The sequence below is a fragment of the Lepidochelys kempii genome, chromosome 8 (genome assembly GCF_965140285.1).
Source record: "Lepidochelys kempii isolate rLepKem1 chromosome 8, rLepKem1.hap1, whole genome shotgun sequence".
Lineage (NCBI taxonomy): Eukaryota > Metazoa > Chordata > Testudines > Cheloniidae > Lepidochelys > Lepidochelys kempii.
The window spans coordinates 76,649,237-76,668,552 of record NC_136387.1 but is presented as its reverse complement, the minus strand read 5'-3'; the positions used below and the strand labels follow the sequence as shown (position 1 = coordinate 76,668,552).

General features: G+C 37.2%; 2 protein-coding genes across 10 annotated transcripts in view; one reads left to right on the top strand and one right to left on the bottom strand.

Moving 5' to 3' along the window:
* The window catches only part of PKN2 (protein kinase N2), a 136,166-nt gene that overhangs the window by 109,483 nt on the left and 7,367 nt on the right, over positions 1-19,316 (top strand). For 4 of the 8 annotated variants that reach the window (XM_073357144.2, XM_073357141.2, XM_073357140.2 and 1 more), the window contains exons 18-22: positions 300-376; positions 3,017-3,159; positions 4,954-5,061; positions 9,692-9,772; positions 9,851-11,710. In XM_073357144.2, coding sequence (XP_073213245.2) covers positions 300-376; positions 3,017-3,159; positions 4,954-5,061; positions 9,692-9,772; positions 9,851-10,054 — 613 coding nt within the window. In that variant the 3' untranslated portion in view covers positions 10,055-11,710. Of the gene's footprint in view, positions 1-299; positions 377-3,016; positions 3,160-4,953; positions 5,062-8,698; positions 9,783-9,850; positions 11,711-19,316 lie in introns of those variants that run through there. The other 4 variants (XM_073357148.2, XM_073357142.2, XM_073357146.2 and 1 more) reach the window with 4 other exon arrangements.
* Positions 8,388-19,316, bottom strand: part of GTF2B (general transcription factor IIB) — a 32,443-nt gene continuing 21,514 nt past the window's right edge. Inside the window, exons 4-7 of one of the 2 annotated variants that reach the window (XM_073357149.2) lie at positions 17,758-17,904; positions 17,492-17,621; positions 16,510-16,791; positions 8,388-15,467 (exon numbers count right to left, since the gene is read on the bottom strand). In XM_073357149.2, the coding sequence (XP_073213250.1) occupies positions 15,334-15,467; positions 16,510-16,791; positions 17,492-17,621; positions 17,758-17,904 (693 nt within the window). In that variant the 3' untranslated portion in view covers positions 8,388-15,333. The remainder of the gene's footprint in view (positions 15,468-16,509; positions 16,792-17,491; positions 17,622-17,757; positions 17,905-19,316) is intronic. The other variant, XM_073357151.2, reaches the window with a different exon arrangement.

The window sequence follows — 19,316 nt, the reverse complement described above, 5'->3', positions numbered from 1 at the left end:
TTCTTAACACTGTTTTTCTTCATCTCTACCCTGATTTGCTTACTGGACGCATTATGTTTTTATTTGTTATATTCCTTTCAATGCTAGCAGAAAAAGTTTGTTCTGACATACTTATGAGTGTAAACCATAAGTTATTGATGGAAGTCTTAAATCAGGAAAGGGGTAACTAAATTTAAGAGGGACATTGTACTGCTCTTTTATTTTTGAATAACTTTTTTATCTTAGAGTGCCTTATTATTATTGAGTATCACTATAGGCATATCAGTAATTCCATTTTACTTTCAAATATTGTTTTTTAGAGATTTGAAGTTGGATAACTTATTGCTGGATACAGAAGGATTTGTGAAAATAGCCGACTTTGGTCTTTGCAAAGAAGGTAACTGCTTTTCTTTTAAATGATTTTTCAGTTGGATTACACTTGACTGTTAGCAGTTAAGCAGTCTTAGAGGTAGGAGCACCTAGCATATTTACTCTGTCTATATATCATTGTAGAAAAAAATCTCTGGGATCTTCAGCTGGAGAACAGTGGAAGCAAAAGACCCTCAGTGGGGAGATCACCCGAGTATCTGCTATCAGGGTTCTCCTCTTCTGTTGGAATGACTGTACGCAAGAGGGTTGTTACTTTGTCATATCTGCGTGTTAATAATAAGTCATATCACATTTTGCTCAACAGTACTTTGTCCTGTTAGAAGCATCATCCAATAATATTTAGAAGCATTCATTTTCTTTCCATCTACACTGTTCCCTTCTAATTAATTGTCCACTTTCAACAATTTTAAAATAATTCACACAACAAAGTGCAGTGGAAATAGCTCCCTAAATAGAGCACAGCTCAAAATAGTGAAATATCTTCAAAAGGACCCACATTTTAATAGTCAGTTTCTGGCGTCTAGCTGCTTTCTTAAAAATGAGACATAAAACAGATCTAGTATCAGTAATTCAGATTCTCTGCCTGCATTGGGACATGTGTCCCCTTTTCTAACAACTCAGTGGGGGGAGAGGGATGGCCATCAACAGGACGAATCTAACCGGATTTGTTTCTTCCTTTTCCAGCTTGCTTTACTTGTCCTACAACTTTCCAGGTGCCAGCACTATAGGAAATGGAATTTAGTAAATTGAGGGCAGTAGGTCAAAGATTACAGTTGAATTGTTTGCATATCTTTGATACTAGTTATGTGACTATTCGACTATAAACAAAAACTTCCTAGAAAATGACAAAGGGTCATGTTATAAATGTAAAAGATCAATGAGAGAGACAGATTTCCTCGTTTTTCAATAAAGTCAAGCTCTATAGGATACTTTTTAACATGGAAAATTATTCTTTTTCTTTGCAGTTTACCTTTAAAGTTTGGCACAGAGTTTGTACCCACAACCTCCTAATACCACAACAGTCCTTGGTGCCATTGCCATAGTGTTAATTCTACACTTTCTGCAGATGTTATATTTGGGGGTGGCGGTATGGGGTAAAAAAGCATGAAGACTGCACTAGTACTGTATAATTGTTCAGAAGCATGTTTTGGGGGACGGAATGTTGTATGTCACTCTGAAGGTGTGGACAATCCATGCATGCGTCCTCGTGGTCTGATACAGCCTTGCAGGTGAGCTGCACCTCAATTTTCCCAAGCAGAGCAGCAGTAGATTCACTTTAACAGCCAAGGCACGGAGAAGCCAACATAAGTTAACCAAATGCCATGTCACTTTTTAATCATATTTCATTGCAACGAACAGTTCACCAGGGCCGTTACTCAGGGCTCCCAAATTTAGTCTACACCGAAGTCTCTGAGTCAGCTTAGGCTTATCTGTAGGTGCCTGAGAGAGAGAGCACCACCCACAACAGCCAGTCTGGGTTCTATTCCCCTCAGCTTCTGTGTGTTTAAATAGCCCAGCCCCAGAAAGTGGCAGGGCCTACTTGATTATCCCTAGGCTGTCAGCTCCAGCCTGTCCCTTAAAGAGGTAGTACACCTTTCCCTATACATTTTCACAGTCCCAACCACCCTGATGCCCTTGAGCATTAGTATCATGACATAGTGATGTCTACAGTAATACCCTTAGTCACTACTGGTGCAACATACAGCACCTATCACGGGGGGACCTGGTCTATAACTAGGGCCCCTAGGCACTGTGGTAATACAAAATAATAATAATCATCATTCCAACTTTAATAGAGATTTGTTATATCGTCGTATTTGTATACTGTGGATATCTTCAACTAAATCCTGTGCAAGACTTTCTCTGACTTTGATGTCATATGCTAGAATCTGGTAGAAGAAACCCTACTAATTTATAGTTCTGCTGTGAAAAATGATTATGTAAAATGAAACCTTATTCAACAGATTCACTCCATGTACATCGTAATCTTTTTTGCTTATCTGAGTGTCAAAAATAAGTGTATGCTATTTTTTTACTTCTGTTACCTGCTCTGGTTGCAGTGCTGCAAATGACAAATGTGTTCTATTTCTTCTCATGTGCCAACAGAATTGTTTACTAAGTTCCACTTTGTTGCATCTCTCCAAGCGCATTGTCTTCAATGTGATGACCAAGGTGTAACGGAGGGGCTAATTTGGCTTGCAGAATCATCAGTACGGGTAGTCATGTACAGACAGAGAATCCAGCTCGAAGCACAGGGCCAAGACGGTGTTTGCACGGCTGACAAAGGGGGGAAAGATTTGTAAACTGAACTCATTTGTTGAAGTCCAATAATTAATTTTTTTCCTTTACATAGTTGAAGACAGGTTTCAGAGTAACAGCCGTGTTAGTCTGTATTCGCAAAAAGAAAAGGAGGACTTGTGGCACCTTAGAGACTAACCAATTTATTAGAGCATAAGCTTTCGTGAGCTACAGCTCACTTCTTCAGATGCATATCGTGGAAACTGCAGCAGGCTTTATATATACACAGAGAATATGAAACAATACCTATTCCCACCCCACTAAATCTTACTGACTGAAGCAGTTGTTTACTTGGAAGGGGAGTAGTAAGAATACATCTTGTTTCTTATGAATATTGTAATTTTTGCAGGAATGGGATTTGGAGATAGAACAAGCACCTTCTGTGGCACTCCAGAATTTCTTGCACCGGAAGTGTTGACAGAAACATCCTACACAAGAGCTGTGGACTGGTGGGGTCTTGGTGTACTCATCTATGAGATGCTAGTTGGGGAGGTAAGCATGGTTGTAGCAAAAAAAATATTTGATAGTCCATCAGATTTGGATGTGTGTAAGCAACCTTATAAAACCTAGCATGATTACAAAAATAAACTGGATATCTCAAGCTCTCGAATTCTAGAATGTCCTACCTTTTTAAGCTTACAGCTATTGTATCATATAGGCCTGGTTCCATATCCTGTATGGATTTTTATGGGATATCTTAATGAGAAAACTTGAAGGTGTAGCTTTTTTTGCTGTTAAAAATAGAGGAATAGAAAACACTATAGGCCAGATCTTCAGCAGGTGTAAATCATTGTAGCTCATTGATTTCAGTGGCACTATACAGTTTGAATACCAAACTTAATCATTTGTAACTTTCAAACCACTTCACCAGTTACCTTCAGATTAGACTGAGTATTAGGGAGATTTACAAAAACAAGGCTGAAGTTCTAGCAACAGCTATTTTTAACACTGGAGCGTGCAATTTCAGATCAGAACATATGGAAAAAGTATTGGATTCTTTTTTTAAAGATCTAAGATTGTAAACCAAATGGTTTGTTTGTTAAGCAAAATTAGATGAACAAACAAAAACCAATATACCACAACTTTGGCCTCAGTGCAAGCATGGAAAATTTCAACTTAACAGTTTTGGGGAGAAAATCAAGATATTCTGAAGAAGGGGGAAAGTTACAATGGAAGTTGAAATTCAACCTTAAACTGTAGTGTGCTCTCACAGCAACCTGTAGGTCACGATGCAAGACACACTTATTTAGCATTTGACTTACTGTTTTTCTCTTGAGAGACAAGGTAGTTGTGGTAAGCTCTCTTATTGGGACCAATTTCTGTTGGTGGCTTTTTCCTTCCCCCAACAGAAGTTGGTGTAATAAGATTCACCTACCTTCACTCTTTATATCCTCATATCTCATAACATGGTTACAACACCCTTTTGCTCTTCACACTTTCTGTGAATGTCCTATCTAATTTGTTTTCTTTGTAGTAGCCAAGAAATTCTGCACCATAGATGTTAGCATATATAAATGAATATTACCTCCCCTCCTGCCCTAATTGCAAAAACTCCTTAAAGGTGATACAACTGCTTAAGTTGAAAAATAGTATTAGAGAAGTATTTATTAATAATAGCTGTCTTTAATGCCATGTGCATTCTGTCCTTTGAGAAAAAAGTTAATCACACAACCTACTTTTGTCCGTTTTCCATCTTTACCCCTAACGTCTGTTTCTTCAAATGGAAATGAAGCGCACCAACACCCTATGACCTACAAATAGTCCATAAACCACAGTTTAAAAACTGCTGGATGGTATGATGTGGTAAATGTTTTCTCAAAATGAATTTGGGATGACCACATTACCTTGGAGTGGCAGCCACCTGAAACAAGTACTAATAAATGCTCTACCATGTTAGATAGTTTATTATTTATGCCTCAGTGCACAGGAAAACTATTTATAAATGTGTTTTTAAAAACCAAACGTTTTTAAAAAAAATGATTAAGGGACAAGATGTTGTGGCCTGCCTTGTCTGTCTATAAGTAGTATTACTATCGCATTTTCCCCTATAGAGAGCTGCGTTATCTATTACAGGGAGGGAAAATAATTTGACACATTGAGACATTTAACTCTGAATGGGCAGCTGAACGTGCAATAAGGCAATTGTTCTCCTGTTTGCCTTACCTTAAATATGGCAGCAGCAGCAACTTGCTTTAGTTTATTTAGAAATAATAGGTTGATTTTAAAAGTTAGCTTCCAAAAATGATTTGTCTTTTTTTTTCCCCTCCTTAAACTACTTTATTATAGTCACCCTTCCCTGGAGATGATGAAGAAGAGGTTTTTGACAGTATTGTAAATGATGAAGTAAGATATCCACGGTTCCTTTCTACAGAAGCCATCTCTATAATGAGAAGGGTAAGACTATAGTAAAAGAGTGAAATATTTTCATGTTTTTGTTGTCTAATTATTGTTTTCCATGAAGAGGGGAATTTAAGTGCCTGCATTACATTTGACATTGTTTTCTCATCAGATTGGTTTCAGAACTGCTTCACTGTTACTTTTTAAAATCAGCATCACCATTTTGATTTAACATGAAACTTAAGTGTTTGACTATTATTTACATTCTCTAGTTAGTAAAAAAAAAATTCCTACAAAATCATTTTCATTCATTAAAACTTCTTACATTACATTTTATAAATTAAACTTTTGTTAATCTCTTAACACTGACCCAGATTTTTCTAGATACATTCTTTCCCAGCCACATTTAAATAGGAAATTCTGTAACAGAACACCTTCCCAGAGACTCGCATGGTAGCTCAGTACTACCACATGAGTATTCTATGCTAAGAAGAGACTTTGGGATTTTCACATTTCATTCTGTCAGGGGTTGGAAATACCACACACACTACATCTAAAAGTCTCTTCTCGTAAGAATGGGAGAGGAGGCACAATTGTAGAGACACAGCATAAGTGAAATACCTTAGGCTAAAGGGTGCAGCCATATGCTCAACTAATATACAGTGTGCTTTCCAATAGTATAAGAATTTTGGCCAGACGCACCAGGGCAAACCCTTAAGAAAAAAATCCATAGCATTGGCAATGTCCCCATAGAATAGACAGGACCATTACTTTTCTTCCAGAAAATGTGCTAAATGAATTTTATTGTGCTCAGATTAACCTCAGAAAACAGATTCCAGTACCTGAGTAGACACAGCATGCAGTTTTGTGTTTCAAACAGAATGCTTAGTTCATGAGATCACCCCGTCTGGTGAATTGCGTGATTTCATTTATCTTCCTTCTGAGATGCTAAATTATTTCACTGTTTAGGAGGGACAGAAGATAGTTTTGCTAACAAATATTTAACCTTAAAACTGAAGGAAAGAAATTCTATAAGCAGATTAAAAAGCCCCATCTGTTGAAATGTGATTAGAGCTTTGTTCCTTTAAATCTTAGACTTAAAATGTTTCAATTGCTGGATAAAGCATACCGTACCAAGTCATACGACTAAACCTAAAACTATTGACATCTATATCTAAATCTTTTCCAAATGCACTAGATTTAAACTGACCCCATTTAGATAATCTCATAGTAAGAGGAAGAGAACTCCACTCTAATATAGCAGTAAAGGAAGACTGCACTATTTAAGATTGCATTACAGGATCTTTCATTCTGAAGCTGGGCAGAAGGAGGCTCGGCTATTCTCCTACAATATTAGGGCAATAAAATACATCCAAGCAGTTCCCAGTCCTTCATAGTAAGGCTATTGATTAATCACAGTTAATTCATGCGATTAACTGAAAAAAAAATTGTGATTAAAAAGATTAATTGCAGTTTTAATCGCACTATTAATAGAATACGAATTGAAATTTATTAAATATTTTGGATGTTTCTTCATTTTCATATATATTGTATGCTGTGTTGTAATTGAAATCAGTATATATTTATACACATTTGCACTGTAAAAATAAATATTATGTCAGTTCCCCTCATACAAGTAGTGTAGTGCAATCTTTGCTGTGAAAGTGCAACTTACAAACTGTAGATTTTCGTTGTTGTTGTTACATAACTGCACTCAAAAACAAAACAATGTAAAACTTCAGAGCCTACAAGTCCACCCAGTCCTACTTCTTGTTCGGCTAATCGCTAAGGCAAACAAGTTTTTTTACATTTATAGGAGATAATGCTGCACGCTTCTTATTAACGTCACCTGAAAGTGAGAACAGGCATTGCAAGGTCTTTACGGGCCAAATATGCTAAACATTCATATGCCCCTTCATGCTTCGGCCACCATCGCAGAGGACATTCTTCCATGCTGACAAGGCTCGTTAAAAAAATGCATTGTTTAAATTTGTGACTGAACTCCTTGGGGGAGAATTGTATGACCCCTGCTCTGTTTTACCCGCATTCTGCCATATATTTCATGTTATACCAGTTTCGGATGATGACCCAGCACTTTATTCATTTTAAGAACACTTTCACTGCAGATTTGACAAAACCAATGTGAGATTTCTAAAGATAGCTACAGCATTTGACCCAAGGCTTAAAAATCTGAAGTATCTTCCAAAATCTGAGAGGGATGAGGTGTGGAGCGTGCTTTCAGAAGTCTTGAGAGCAACACTCTGATGCGGAAACTACAAAACACAAACCCTGAAAAAAAAATCAATCAACCTTTTGCTGGTGGCATCTGACTCAGATAATGAAAATCAACATGCATCAGTCCACACTGGTTTGGATTGTTATCTAGCAGAACCCATCCTCAGCATGGACGCATAGCCCTTGGAATGGTGGTTGAAGCATGAAGGGACATATGACTCATCAGCGCATGTAAATATCTTGCAATGCCCGCTACAACGGTGCTATGAGAACACCTGTTCACTTTCAGGTGACATTGTAAACAAGAAGAGTGCAGCGTTATCTCCTGAAAATGTAAATAAACTTGTTTAAGCGATTGGCTGAACAAGAAGTAGGACTGAGTGGACTTGCAGGCTCTAAAATTTTACATTATGTACAAAAAATGCATTCAAAAACAGTTCTACATTTGTAAGTTCAACTTTCATGCTAAAGAGATTGCACTACAGTACTTGTATTAGGTGAATTGAAAAATACTGTTTTTACAGTGCAAATACTTGTAATCAAATTATAAAGTGAACACTGTACACTTTATATTGTGTTATTGTAATGAATGTATTTCAAAAATGTACAAAACATCCAAAAATATTTAAATAAATGGTATTCTATTGCTTAACAGTGCAATTAATTGCAATTTTTTTAAACATGCGACAGCCCGATTTCATGGATTTTTAAAGCCAGGAAGGACCACACTGGTGATATAGTCTGACCTCCTGCATAACACATAAGCATGGAATTCCTCCTAAGAATTCCTGTGACAAGCCCAATAACTTCTGGTTGAACTATCGCATATCTTCTGGTCTTTCGAGAAGTGATGGAGAATCTAACACTTTTTCCTTGGTAAATTGTTCAAATGGCCAGTTACCTTCGCTGCTTAAAAAAAGTTGTTCCTTATTTCAAGTTTGCATAGCTTCAGTTCCACAAGATAGCAGACAAAGGCATAGTGATCTGTCTATCAAATATCCCCCAGATACTTACCAACAGTGATCAAGTCATGTCTTAACCATCTCTCTGATAAGATAAAAAGATGGTGGCTCTTTAGATTCTCACTGTAAGGTTGGTTTACCAGACTGATCATTCAGTGCTCTTACTGAACCTTTTCCAAATTGTCAATATCCTTCCTGAAGTTTGAACACTAGATCTTGTCACAGTATTCCAGCAATAGTCTCATTAATGCTGTATACAAATGTAATAGCACCACCTTACTGTTTTATATTCCAGTTTATACATCCAAGAGTTGCATTACCTTTCTTAGTTGCAGTATCCCGTTTGAGAGCTCATGTTCAGTTGGTTATCCACCATAACCCCCCAAGTCCTTTTCAAAGTCACTTCTTTCTAGGATCCAGTCCCCTCACAGCTTGTAAATATGATCTTACTTGGTCCATGTCCAGGAAATGGGACTTCTTTTTTGTTCAATACACAGGTTGTAAGGAAGGGAACAGAAGCCTTGCAAATCCCGTCCAAGGTGGATGAAATTGCTTATTATGGAAAGTTGCAAAGGAAGTAATAAAGGTGCCCATTAGCATTCATTTCATTCATGCTATGGTGACTTCATGGGCAAAAAGATACTGGTTATCCTATGAAATTATATGGAAATGGTAGTACCTCTGCACTCCTTCACCTCAGTGGCTAATACTGCTTTTCAGTGGTGGGTTATCCAAACCATTGCTGTCCGTTCTTATTTCTATGCTGCTGATCTGTTAGCCCAGTGAAAGAGAGCGGCCTTACAGAATAGTCACTCCAAACTGGACACTTACACTTACTGGCAAGAACAGAGTTTTCCCATGTGATCACCCAGGACCTGGTGTTAGGACTTGCATGTTAAAGATATGGTAGATACTAATTATCCTCTTAGTTTTAACTTATTTTGTTGTGTTCAGGTCATGGATGAGTGTGGTATGTGACAGTATTTAGTAAAAGGATGAGTTAAATGTCTGTTTGGTTAGAAACTTAACACAAGCATAGAATTGAGGTGTTGGCTTATGGGCCCATTTATAGAATAACATGCTTCTATATGGAGATCAGAATTTAGGGTCTTCAGTGACTGGAAATCTCACATTTCCCTCTGTGGCAAAGCATGAAGCAGTTTTCAGCCTTTTCTAACAAAACTGAGCCCTGTGAAACAGGGTATGGAGGGGTGGAGAGAAATGGATGCTGTAAGGACCCACTTTCTCCCAGGTTAAATGAGGGAAAAGATGACAAGCTTAAGTAAATTTTACAATTTGTAAAGAAACTTAGAGCTTTTGCCTTTGCCTCTGCCTCTTCTACTCCATGGGCAACACATTTCCTCTAGGACAGAGTATGTGCTTTTCCAGTAAATCTAATCTCCTTGCTCCTTTGGACTGTAGCATCAGCTACCTATTCTGTATTTTCCCCCCCAATTTTGAGTGCTAAGATCTTCAAAATGTTTTGTTAGCTGCTACGAAGAAATCCAGAGCGGCGTCTTGGAGCTGGTGAGAAAGATGCCGAGGATGTGAAAAAGCATCACTTCTTCCGGGTAAGTAAAAGCTAGTGTAGTTTGTAAAATATTAATTCTCAGAGGCAGGAAACTAACCCACAATTAATTGTTTTACAGCTAATAGATTGGAATGCTTTGCTGGCTAAGAAAGTGAAGCCCCCTTTTGTACCCACCATTAGAGGAAGAGAAGATGTTAGTAATTTTGATGATGAATTTACCTCAGAAGCACCTATTCTCACTCCACCCCGGGAACCCAGGATACTTTCAGAAGAAGAGCAGGAAACATTCAGAGATTTTGATTACATTGCTGATTGGTGTTAAATTTCTAGATACTGTGAAATCCTAGCTAACCGGCTCAGAAGAATACCAACCCTTCAATTGCTCTGTGCCACCTGTAGCTTCTGATTTTTATTCACATGAAGATTTAGTGTACTGTTTAATACTCTTGTGAAGAGTGGCCTCCATGTCATACTTATCTGAGCACTGGAAAGCAGTTCTATAGCATTTAAGCTGAGTTGGTGACTACAGGCCACATTAAGCTCCCTCACATGGACACACTTAAATCTGTACTGTAATTTTTACTTTTCTACAGCAGATAACATTGTAAAATACATGCCTTAAGTGGGTGGGGAGGGAGATTTTGAGCTAGATTGATAACCATTTAATTTTATTCAGCCATCTTAAAATAGAAGTTTGGGGTGCTGTTGACATTCATGAGAATATGGTTTTTATCTGGAGAAGGCAAATGGTCAGTTTTTAAAAAAATTACTGTAATGTCCAAAAATGTTTAATTTTAGACTTATGCACACTTTCAGCTTGTTTTAAAATGGAAACTAAGAACTGATGCCTTGTTTTGTAAATTTTCTATGGTATTTATTAGAAAAAAAGTGTTAAATGCCTTTGCGAGAGAACAGTAAAAGTGCTTCCATAAAAACAAAACACAGACAGGTCCTGAAAGTTTACCAAAGCCACTTGCCAAAACAGTTTTTGCTTTTAAGCATGGCTTAAAAAAAGAAAAGGGGGGGGGGGAAGGGGAGGGAGAAGGGACTCAGCAGATAAGAATGTCTGTTCAGTCTTATCAATAGCGTGTGTTCCTAAGTCCATCCACTTCTGTACTCTTGAAATCCAAGCCTTTTTCCACTAATTGGACAAATCTTAAGTTAATCATACCATATTTAGCTATCTAGTTCATCTTGTCTACTATATATCATATCTTAGAAAACAAAAGGTTTTGAATGTATACATGCTGTGAACATGTATATTTGGAAGTTGTTGTAATGCATTCTTAGTTACAGGCATGTAATTTAATTGTACCACTTCATGAATTTTGCACAGTGGCCATGTGAACACATCACAGAACTCTGATTTAATAGACTAACATTTGTATACATTTTGGGCCACTGAATTCCAGAACTTAGATTGGTAATTACGGAGGGTAAAAGCAATATGTTGTAACAGAATGTATAAATATTTTTGATAAGTGTATATTTTATAAACTTCAACACTAAAACCTGTACCTCAAAAGTCAAAAAATAGTTTAGACCAGATACTGTGTGTACTTTTAAACTCCTCCATAGAACTATTTTTGGCTGTCAGTGTTCTGTAAGTAAACAGCCACTCTTGGAAACAAGTTCAGTGTTTTCCTTAACTCAATAACATTTATATTTGATCCTGTGCTTACCTCTTGTAGGTTCATCTGGGTACCTGGAGAGAAAATGGTTAGCAAAGACTGTAAAAATCCAAAGTCAAATGAGTGCAGATTGTGGAATTACATATTCCAAATGAAATACGAAAGAAACACAAACCATGCTGATCTTTAAAGAATGGAGTAGTGAAACACCAAGGTGTTACTTTTGAAAAGTGAACCTTTTGTAAGTAAATGACTGTTGGTTAGAACACTAAATATCAGAAGTCCTGAACCATGAGGCCTCTGGGAGAAAATGGGTTGATAGACCTGAATAATGTATAGGACAGTTTCCTTTTAGGCAAAAAGGAAGAATGGCAACAGGACAGAATATAGAAATCATGTTTTTGGTTTATTAAATGAAGGTCTTAAAGTGGGAACAATATAATTTAACTTGTTTCAAGATGCTGATTATCTTTGAAGTGCGAACGAAACAACTTAAAAATTTAAGCACTCAATACTTTTGAGGTACAGTCTGTTTACCCTTTTGGGCTCCCAAACATATATAGAGAAAAAAGTGTCTAAAAGAGGATGCTTAGCATTTAAAAAGCACCCTGGGAAATACCTTTTTGTAACTACATCTTGTACAGAATTTTTCTTCATCTAAGTAAATCACTAAAAAAAAATAGTAGGGCAGGGTATGTTCACACAGTTAAGCTGAAAGAAAGCACTAATTTTATCTCTGTAGTTTTTTAAAATTATTTTTAGGCAGATTAAGATTTTAACTAGATTGTAAATATATTTTGCTATACTTTATCTGTATGTGGCTGCTCAAGCACTTTGTAAGGAAATTAGGATATTTTAGAATGGTACACTATGCATTAAAATGAAATGTGCCTTTAACAATGTCATTCGAAGTGTTTTGCAGTCATTAATATCACAAATTAAAGTATAAATAGTTTGTAACTTGTGTCCTAAATATGATTTTACTGATTGACTGTGTAGTGACTTACATATTTCACTCCCCCACAGATTTTTCTGAATTTGATATTTAACCACCATAAGAGAGGACACTTAGAACAAAACTCCAAACTTTTTGGTAGAACCTTAGTTACTAATTGCTGCTTACTTTACACTGGCACACAGTCCAAGGGAGCCTAATATGACCATCTGTGTAAGAGCACCCTTTAATAGCTTAATGTTTACAGGGATGATGGTATATAAAGATTAGTTCCTGTTAATTTAAAAAAAAAAGTGTTATACATGGTTGATTCCTGACTAAGCAAAGCCGAATTTTACCACTGTTCATTTTAATAAGTTGTAGCAACTTTTCACTTACATTTTAATTAGCAGCATATGAGCAATGCCTACTGCCTTCATACTACAGGTGTCTATAAGCTACTTTAAATCTAAATGTCCAGGTCATTGGTGATGCAGCTGAGGAATCCTGCCCCTTCACTAATCAGGCTGATTGATAATACAGCACATGATGTATATGCTCATTCTTTCCTAAACAGATGCCTCCCTTGGGTACTACTCTACAAGCTGGACCATGAGTCTTCTGAGCATGGGTTACCTGCTGAACCTAAAAAGCCCCTCTCCAAAGAGCACCCCAAGGGGACCAGAGTAGGAGATTATCCTGAGAGCTAGAGATCATGTTCCCTTATGTGAGAAAAGGTAGTGTTTATTTAAAAACCACCACCCATAAAACATCTGGGCCCATTCTTTAGCACCACTCAGTCCAGAAAGTGAAATAAATGGGGACAGTTACTTTAATAGGAGTACTTGCTTTCATGAGCTACAGCTTATGCTTAAATAAATGTTAGTCTCTAAGGTGCCACAAGCCCTCCTTTTCTTTTTGTGAATACAGACTAACAGCTGCTACTCTGAAACCTATGGTTAAGAAAAGACTTTCAAGAGTACCTATGTGAGTTAGGATCTGAAATTAAAACTGAGTTGTCTACACGTTGGAGCCTGTTTTTAAAGATAAGCTTATGAATGGGATGAAAATAGTCTACAGCTAACCCTTATTTACTCCTGTAGTAGGACTGACGTATCAAAGGCTGCAAGGCCTAGAAAAAGTCCCTCAAGTTCAGAAAAATCTATTCTGTAGCACCTATGATCTGACAGTAAAGTATTATTCCTCCTCTCTACAAGGGATTGGGCCTGTAGGTAGATTAGAGGAGTTGCCTCAGTGCCACTACAGCAATCCTCAAAGCAGGCTCCTACTTTTCTTCTCTGGTCGTCAGCATTCTACCACACCCTCGCTCTGTGCTGGAGGATATCTTCCCTCATGCCCAAATTTTATGAAACATGCTTCTTTAGGTCAAACTAACTTTACTGTATGGGATGTCCCCTTCAAAGGTAATCCCCAGCACTTTCAGCTTCAATCCTTGGGTTTTTTTTAAAAATCAAGTCTTAAAATAAGCTGCTGTAGGTTTACTAAGCACAATACCTGGTAAGGTTACCTTAGCACACTGTGCACAACACAGGTCAACCAGTTAAGAACCTTAACTATTCAATACTTTGAAAGGCCCTGGTTTAGCTCACAGGCACTGGAACTGTAAGAGCACACAACAGTAGTCTAGGGCAAGAATATCAACCTACTGACAATCAAGGGAAAGTTTATGAAGCTTGAATGCAACTTATCTCCACCCAGTTAGTCTGGATATGCAGGATACCACCTTTTACTCCTCTAGAATGGGAACTAATGATCACATGTAGTCAGGACTTCAAATGGCATGAAAAACAAAACAAAAAGAAACTTAAAGCTGCCACATTTCAAGTCTTCAGTGAGAGAAAGGAATTAAAACTGAAGCAGCAAGAAAACAGTGAGCACTATTGACAATTAGTAATATTAGCACTGGGCACAGAGCCCTGCCTTGGATGGATTAGGACCAGATGTGTAGCAGCCTGACCCCCTCAGCTGTTCATTTTGATAATTAAAGTAAATCTTGCACCTGTGATGCAAAATTAGTTCAGAAACCAGAAGTACATTTGTTGCTTTGAACACAAAGGGACACTGTCAAGAGGCATCCAGTTTTGGAAGCAATTAGTTTGGGGGAGGGGGAGACAACTCCTGACTTAACTCCTCAGCACCTGGACTATCATTTCAAATGCTAAGTGCTAATTTAGAGTGCATCAGTGCTAAAAGCTTAACTATCAGCTAGCCAAATTTGATATAGATGAAAATGACAGGGCAGTATCAGTATTTGACGTAGTTTATCATCTTTTGTAGAATGAGATGTCAGTGTCCAAGAATTCAAATAATTCAGTCTGTTTCTTTTAGTTGCTTCAGAGTTAAGTGAAATTCACAGAAACAGGGTGAGACCTCAATGAGAATCAAGGAGGCTGTGCCAACAATGACTAATCTTTTCATAACAAGTTCAGAAGCCTTCAGCAGCAGTTGTGCAAATATTCAAACTGCTTTTGGGCAACTGTTTGCACAGTGGGTTAAGTCTACCATACTGTAAATTGCAGCTAACTACAAATATTAAAACTACACTAGAGATTAAAAATTGCCAAGAGAATGAGTGTGAAAGTATTTTTGATAGGACCCATACTGGTATGAAGATCTGCCAGATTATGTTCAATCTTATACTGCTCCGACTATGTCACATTCTAGCAAAATATGCAAGGCAGTAAATGTTTTTGGAAAAGTTTATTGGGAATTACATAATTTCAATTGTTTTCCAAAATACATTTTACTAGATTCCCTACAAAAGAAATCTAAACTATAATATGAAATTGAACTTGTTCCAACAGTCATTAAATATTTACTTCCACTAATATATACATACAAAATGCCACACAATTATTTTGTTTACCCTTGGAATGTGTGCTGTGTTCCAGCAGTTTGATTTTCATATCCTCCTCCAGTTCCACAATATGAAGGCTCAGTAGCAACACTTTATACATCCTTTATTATAGGCAGAAATCAAGTGTTCTTTAGAAATTAAATGTAACCTTAGCAATTTTACAGCTGGGGTAGTTTGTCCACAGGGGTGTCAAATTTGAAGTCTGCTGGGAAGAGATCTGGAGCTCGTGGATAGATAAGTCTATAAGATTGGCGGATTGTAACATCAGCAACACCAGCAATATCTCCTATTTCTAGAGGAATGAACAGAAGCAAATTAAGCATGGATTAACCATTTTCTCTTGCTTTGTTTTATTTCAAATACCATTTTGTAATCAAGTTCCTAAGTTTTGCATTTAAAATCAGAACCATAACTAGAGGTAAAGGCAAGGAAGAAAATACTGTTTTGGCTAAGATCTGCAGTGAATCTAAATGAAGAGACAGAAGGAGAAATCACTCAGAGGATATTATAGAAGCAGCTAGTGTTAAGACAAGCAGAGGAAGTAAGGGAAGGAAACAGTTTGAGGTATGCAGGAACTAGTTCATGTATGAATTAAAAAATAAGGATGGTAATTTTGAATTTGATAGTGAAGTGAATGAAGGTCTGTAGAATTGTTTGAAGATCATGGGGGAAGTGCAGAGGAATGTCATTTCTACTTGTGTATGTGAAAGACAGGCAAGCTGCATTTTAGAGTCTGAGAAGACCACACAAGTTGTGTAAGTCTAGGTGAGAGACAAAGGCACACCACAGAGCTGAAGTATAGGAGATTTCTTTACCCAAGAGACATTCTTGTCCACTACAAACTAGCCTCAAATCATCCTCCCTTGCAGTTGTGAACACAGGATGATTTGGGGGGTGGGATGACATACCCAAGATGCAATCTCCAGCCCATCCCAGCTGCCAGAGTGGTTTATAATTACAATAGGGATACTAACAACCACCACGTTTACATTCTGAATATTTCAGCAAAGCAGGATGTAAGTGTACAAATGCTTAGTTGGGCAAAAACGGTGGCTGTAGACTCAAAACTAGCATAATTTAAACAGCCCAATTACTAAACCACACAAACTGAAAGTCAATTTGTGGAGCACAGCTAAACGGTGCTTAACTTTTACATTTCAAGCTTCATGAGAAAAATGTCAGTTATTGTGGGTCTCTCATTGTCCACCCATGAACTGGTGGCTTATGAAGCTCTTTTAGACTTCAGTGAAACAGATTTTCTTTGCCTTAAATTAAGTTTTTCCTACATATTGCCTGTTGAAATAATGGATAAAGCTGGATTGTGAAGATTTTACCTTTCTGGGTCCTTTTCTCTGCTGAGGCTTGTGATGCCATATAAATAGCTGCAGCTGCTACAGAGATTGGACTCCTCCCAGGAACCAAGTCCAATTCCACAGCTTTACGTGCTATGTGTGTCGCTGCCATCTGTACTTGTTTAGGAAGACCCAGATTTGAACAAAACCTTGACATGAAGTCTCCAGTTGTGATCAAATCCACACTGGTTTCCAGAGCCTTCAAAATAAGCTTAAAACACCGACCTATTTCTTTCTTTGAAATCCTGGACACTGCACATATTTCTAAATAAAGAAAGAATTAAAATGTAGGTTTAGTGATGTTTGTTTTCCAATTTAAGCATGTAAATTTCTCCATAGTTGTATTTTTCAGCCCCCCTCTATAAAAGAATGGTCACAAAGCAGGCCACCACTGTAAACAGTTAATACTTATACCACATTTGAAAATTTCTTGTTAAATTAGACAATTTTCAAATCATGCAAATCCACTGCTAACTGCTCTGCAAATGACCATGGAGTCTGACTATCTTTAAGAGGCAAATGTGATGCACAAACAAAAACAAAAAAAAACCACACCCCACAAAAACAAAACAAACAAGTTCCATTCAAACATGGAGCTGTTGATTCAAATGTAGATGGATGAATCCTTGCAATGCTCAGATCATCAGGCAACACCATTTAGATACTTCCAGTGGTATTCAAATGTCATATTCTGAATTTTAAATAGTAACTCAGGAATATCCTTAATACAATTAAACTTCCAAGATAGCTAAACCCAATAATCCATTTGAAGTAATGGGCTGCATATAGGAAAATCCTAATTAGTAGTACTGTTCAAGTAATTAAAATAGTCAAATGTAGCCTGTTGCTGAAATTAACATTCACTGTAGCCCCATTTCTGGATCCTACCAACATACTGCTAGAATACTAGCTAAATTTATCAAATAAAAATAAATATCTTTAATCTGTACAACTGAAAACTTACCTTTAAATGTTCTAGGAACGCCCTCTTGTCTACAGGCTATATAGAGACAAGCAGAAGCAATGGCATCATTACTTCTTCCCTTCAGGCTCTTCTGCTCATACACTTGTTTGAATAAATTATTTGTTCGATCCTTTAAAGCAAGAAGACTAAATTTAATTATCTCTAGGCCATTTAATTAGCAGCAATATCAAAAATTCATGTGCTCATTATATTATGCTAACTAAGTCAATGCCAGAACAATTTAAGGAAAGTAGACACGAACTTACAACTATATTTCTGGGAAGGTTGATTCTGTCTGCCATGTTAGTAATTTCTCTAAAGGCATTCATCATTGCTCGATCAGAGCTGCTCATAGTCCTGCGATTCTGGTACTTTGAATTTCCAAATTCATCAAAACTTGCTGCACCTGTGCCCTGAAAAATGATTTTATTATGAACCTGATTCCATACTTGAAATATTTCAAGTACAAATTTTCCAGGTTTATAAAATTCTAATTCAAGACTTAGTTGGAATACATAAAGTGAAAAATCTCAAAATCAAGCAGCGTTCCAAACTGCACGTGTAATATCTATACCACCATAACTCCACTGTGAATCTCCATTCCTAGGAAAATCAGAGGATTTGGGAGAAGGGTTATCAGGAGACCTTGCAAGCATTCTCAATCTAAAAGGAAACATGGATACATAACAGGTAATGTGTCCCTTTAAAACAACCTTACTGTTGAAGTTAGACATCCCCACTGGTTCATTGTGGACTAGCACAAATTCGCTAGCTAATTCGGCTAATAAAGCATAATTAAACCTCTGCCTTTGTGAGCATGCCTAGATATCTTACACAAAACCTTCATTATACTACTATTATATACCATGAACACAAGCCATATTGCTGAATTGGAACACTGGATGTGCCCATTACAATTGCTAAAGCCCAAGCGCACTAAGCCAAGCCTCACACGACTAATACCCGAGTGCCATTCGGTCTGTGCTGCAGCTCATTTTGGCTGAATGGTAGATTGGAAAGATGAAGTTTTATGATTAGGACAGTGACAATTTGTTCCAATGATGGCTCACACAAAAAAAGTGGAAGTCAAAGGCTGAATCAATTCATAATGATTGATCCAAAACCAATTTGTGGGATGCTGCTTGCTTAGAATAGGAAGCATTTTAAGTTGTTGCCATATTCAGAAACCAAACGTTATGCCTGAAAAAACCCTAAGGATTCCCACACTCACTCCAAGAAAAATTGAGAAAAATGTTAAAAAAATTAAGACTTGATTACTCAAACTGGCAATGTCAATGCATAATCCCTACATGCATTTCCCCCTCCCATGTCTCTACAATTTACGTAAGTGTAAGATGCTTGTCGTGAAAAATTTTATCATTCCTGCCCAATACAAATTGTTTCAAAAGTTAAAGGACTTGAAGGAAATACCATATTGAAAACAGCACCTTTGTCAAACAATGCCTGTCTGATTAACATGGCTGAAAATCTCCAAGCACTGCTGCCTTTTAAAGGTAGGAAAAATGATTACTTTGTAATTAGTCTTGAGTTAAGATATCCTCTCTGGTGCCACATAGCTAATGTCAGATAGCTCTCTTGGAAGCACCTTGCTCTTTATTAGAGTTGTGCCTCGATGCGTAACAGAAGAATACTTATTTGGAACATTTCAAGAAGCAGTCAAAGTTTTCCACCTTCAATGAGAGTGATATATTGCAATGTGCACAGATACTAGCGAATGTCAGGGAAGAACAGTGATTTAGTTACACAAATCCAAAATGTTACACCTATTGCCTCTTCTTGCCTTCACTGAGTCAAACTACCAAGC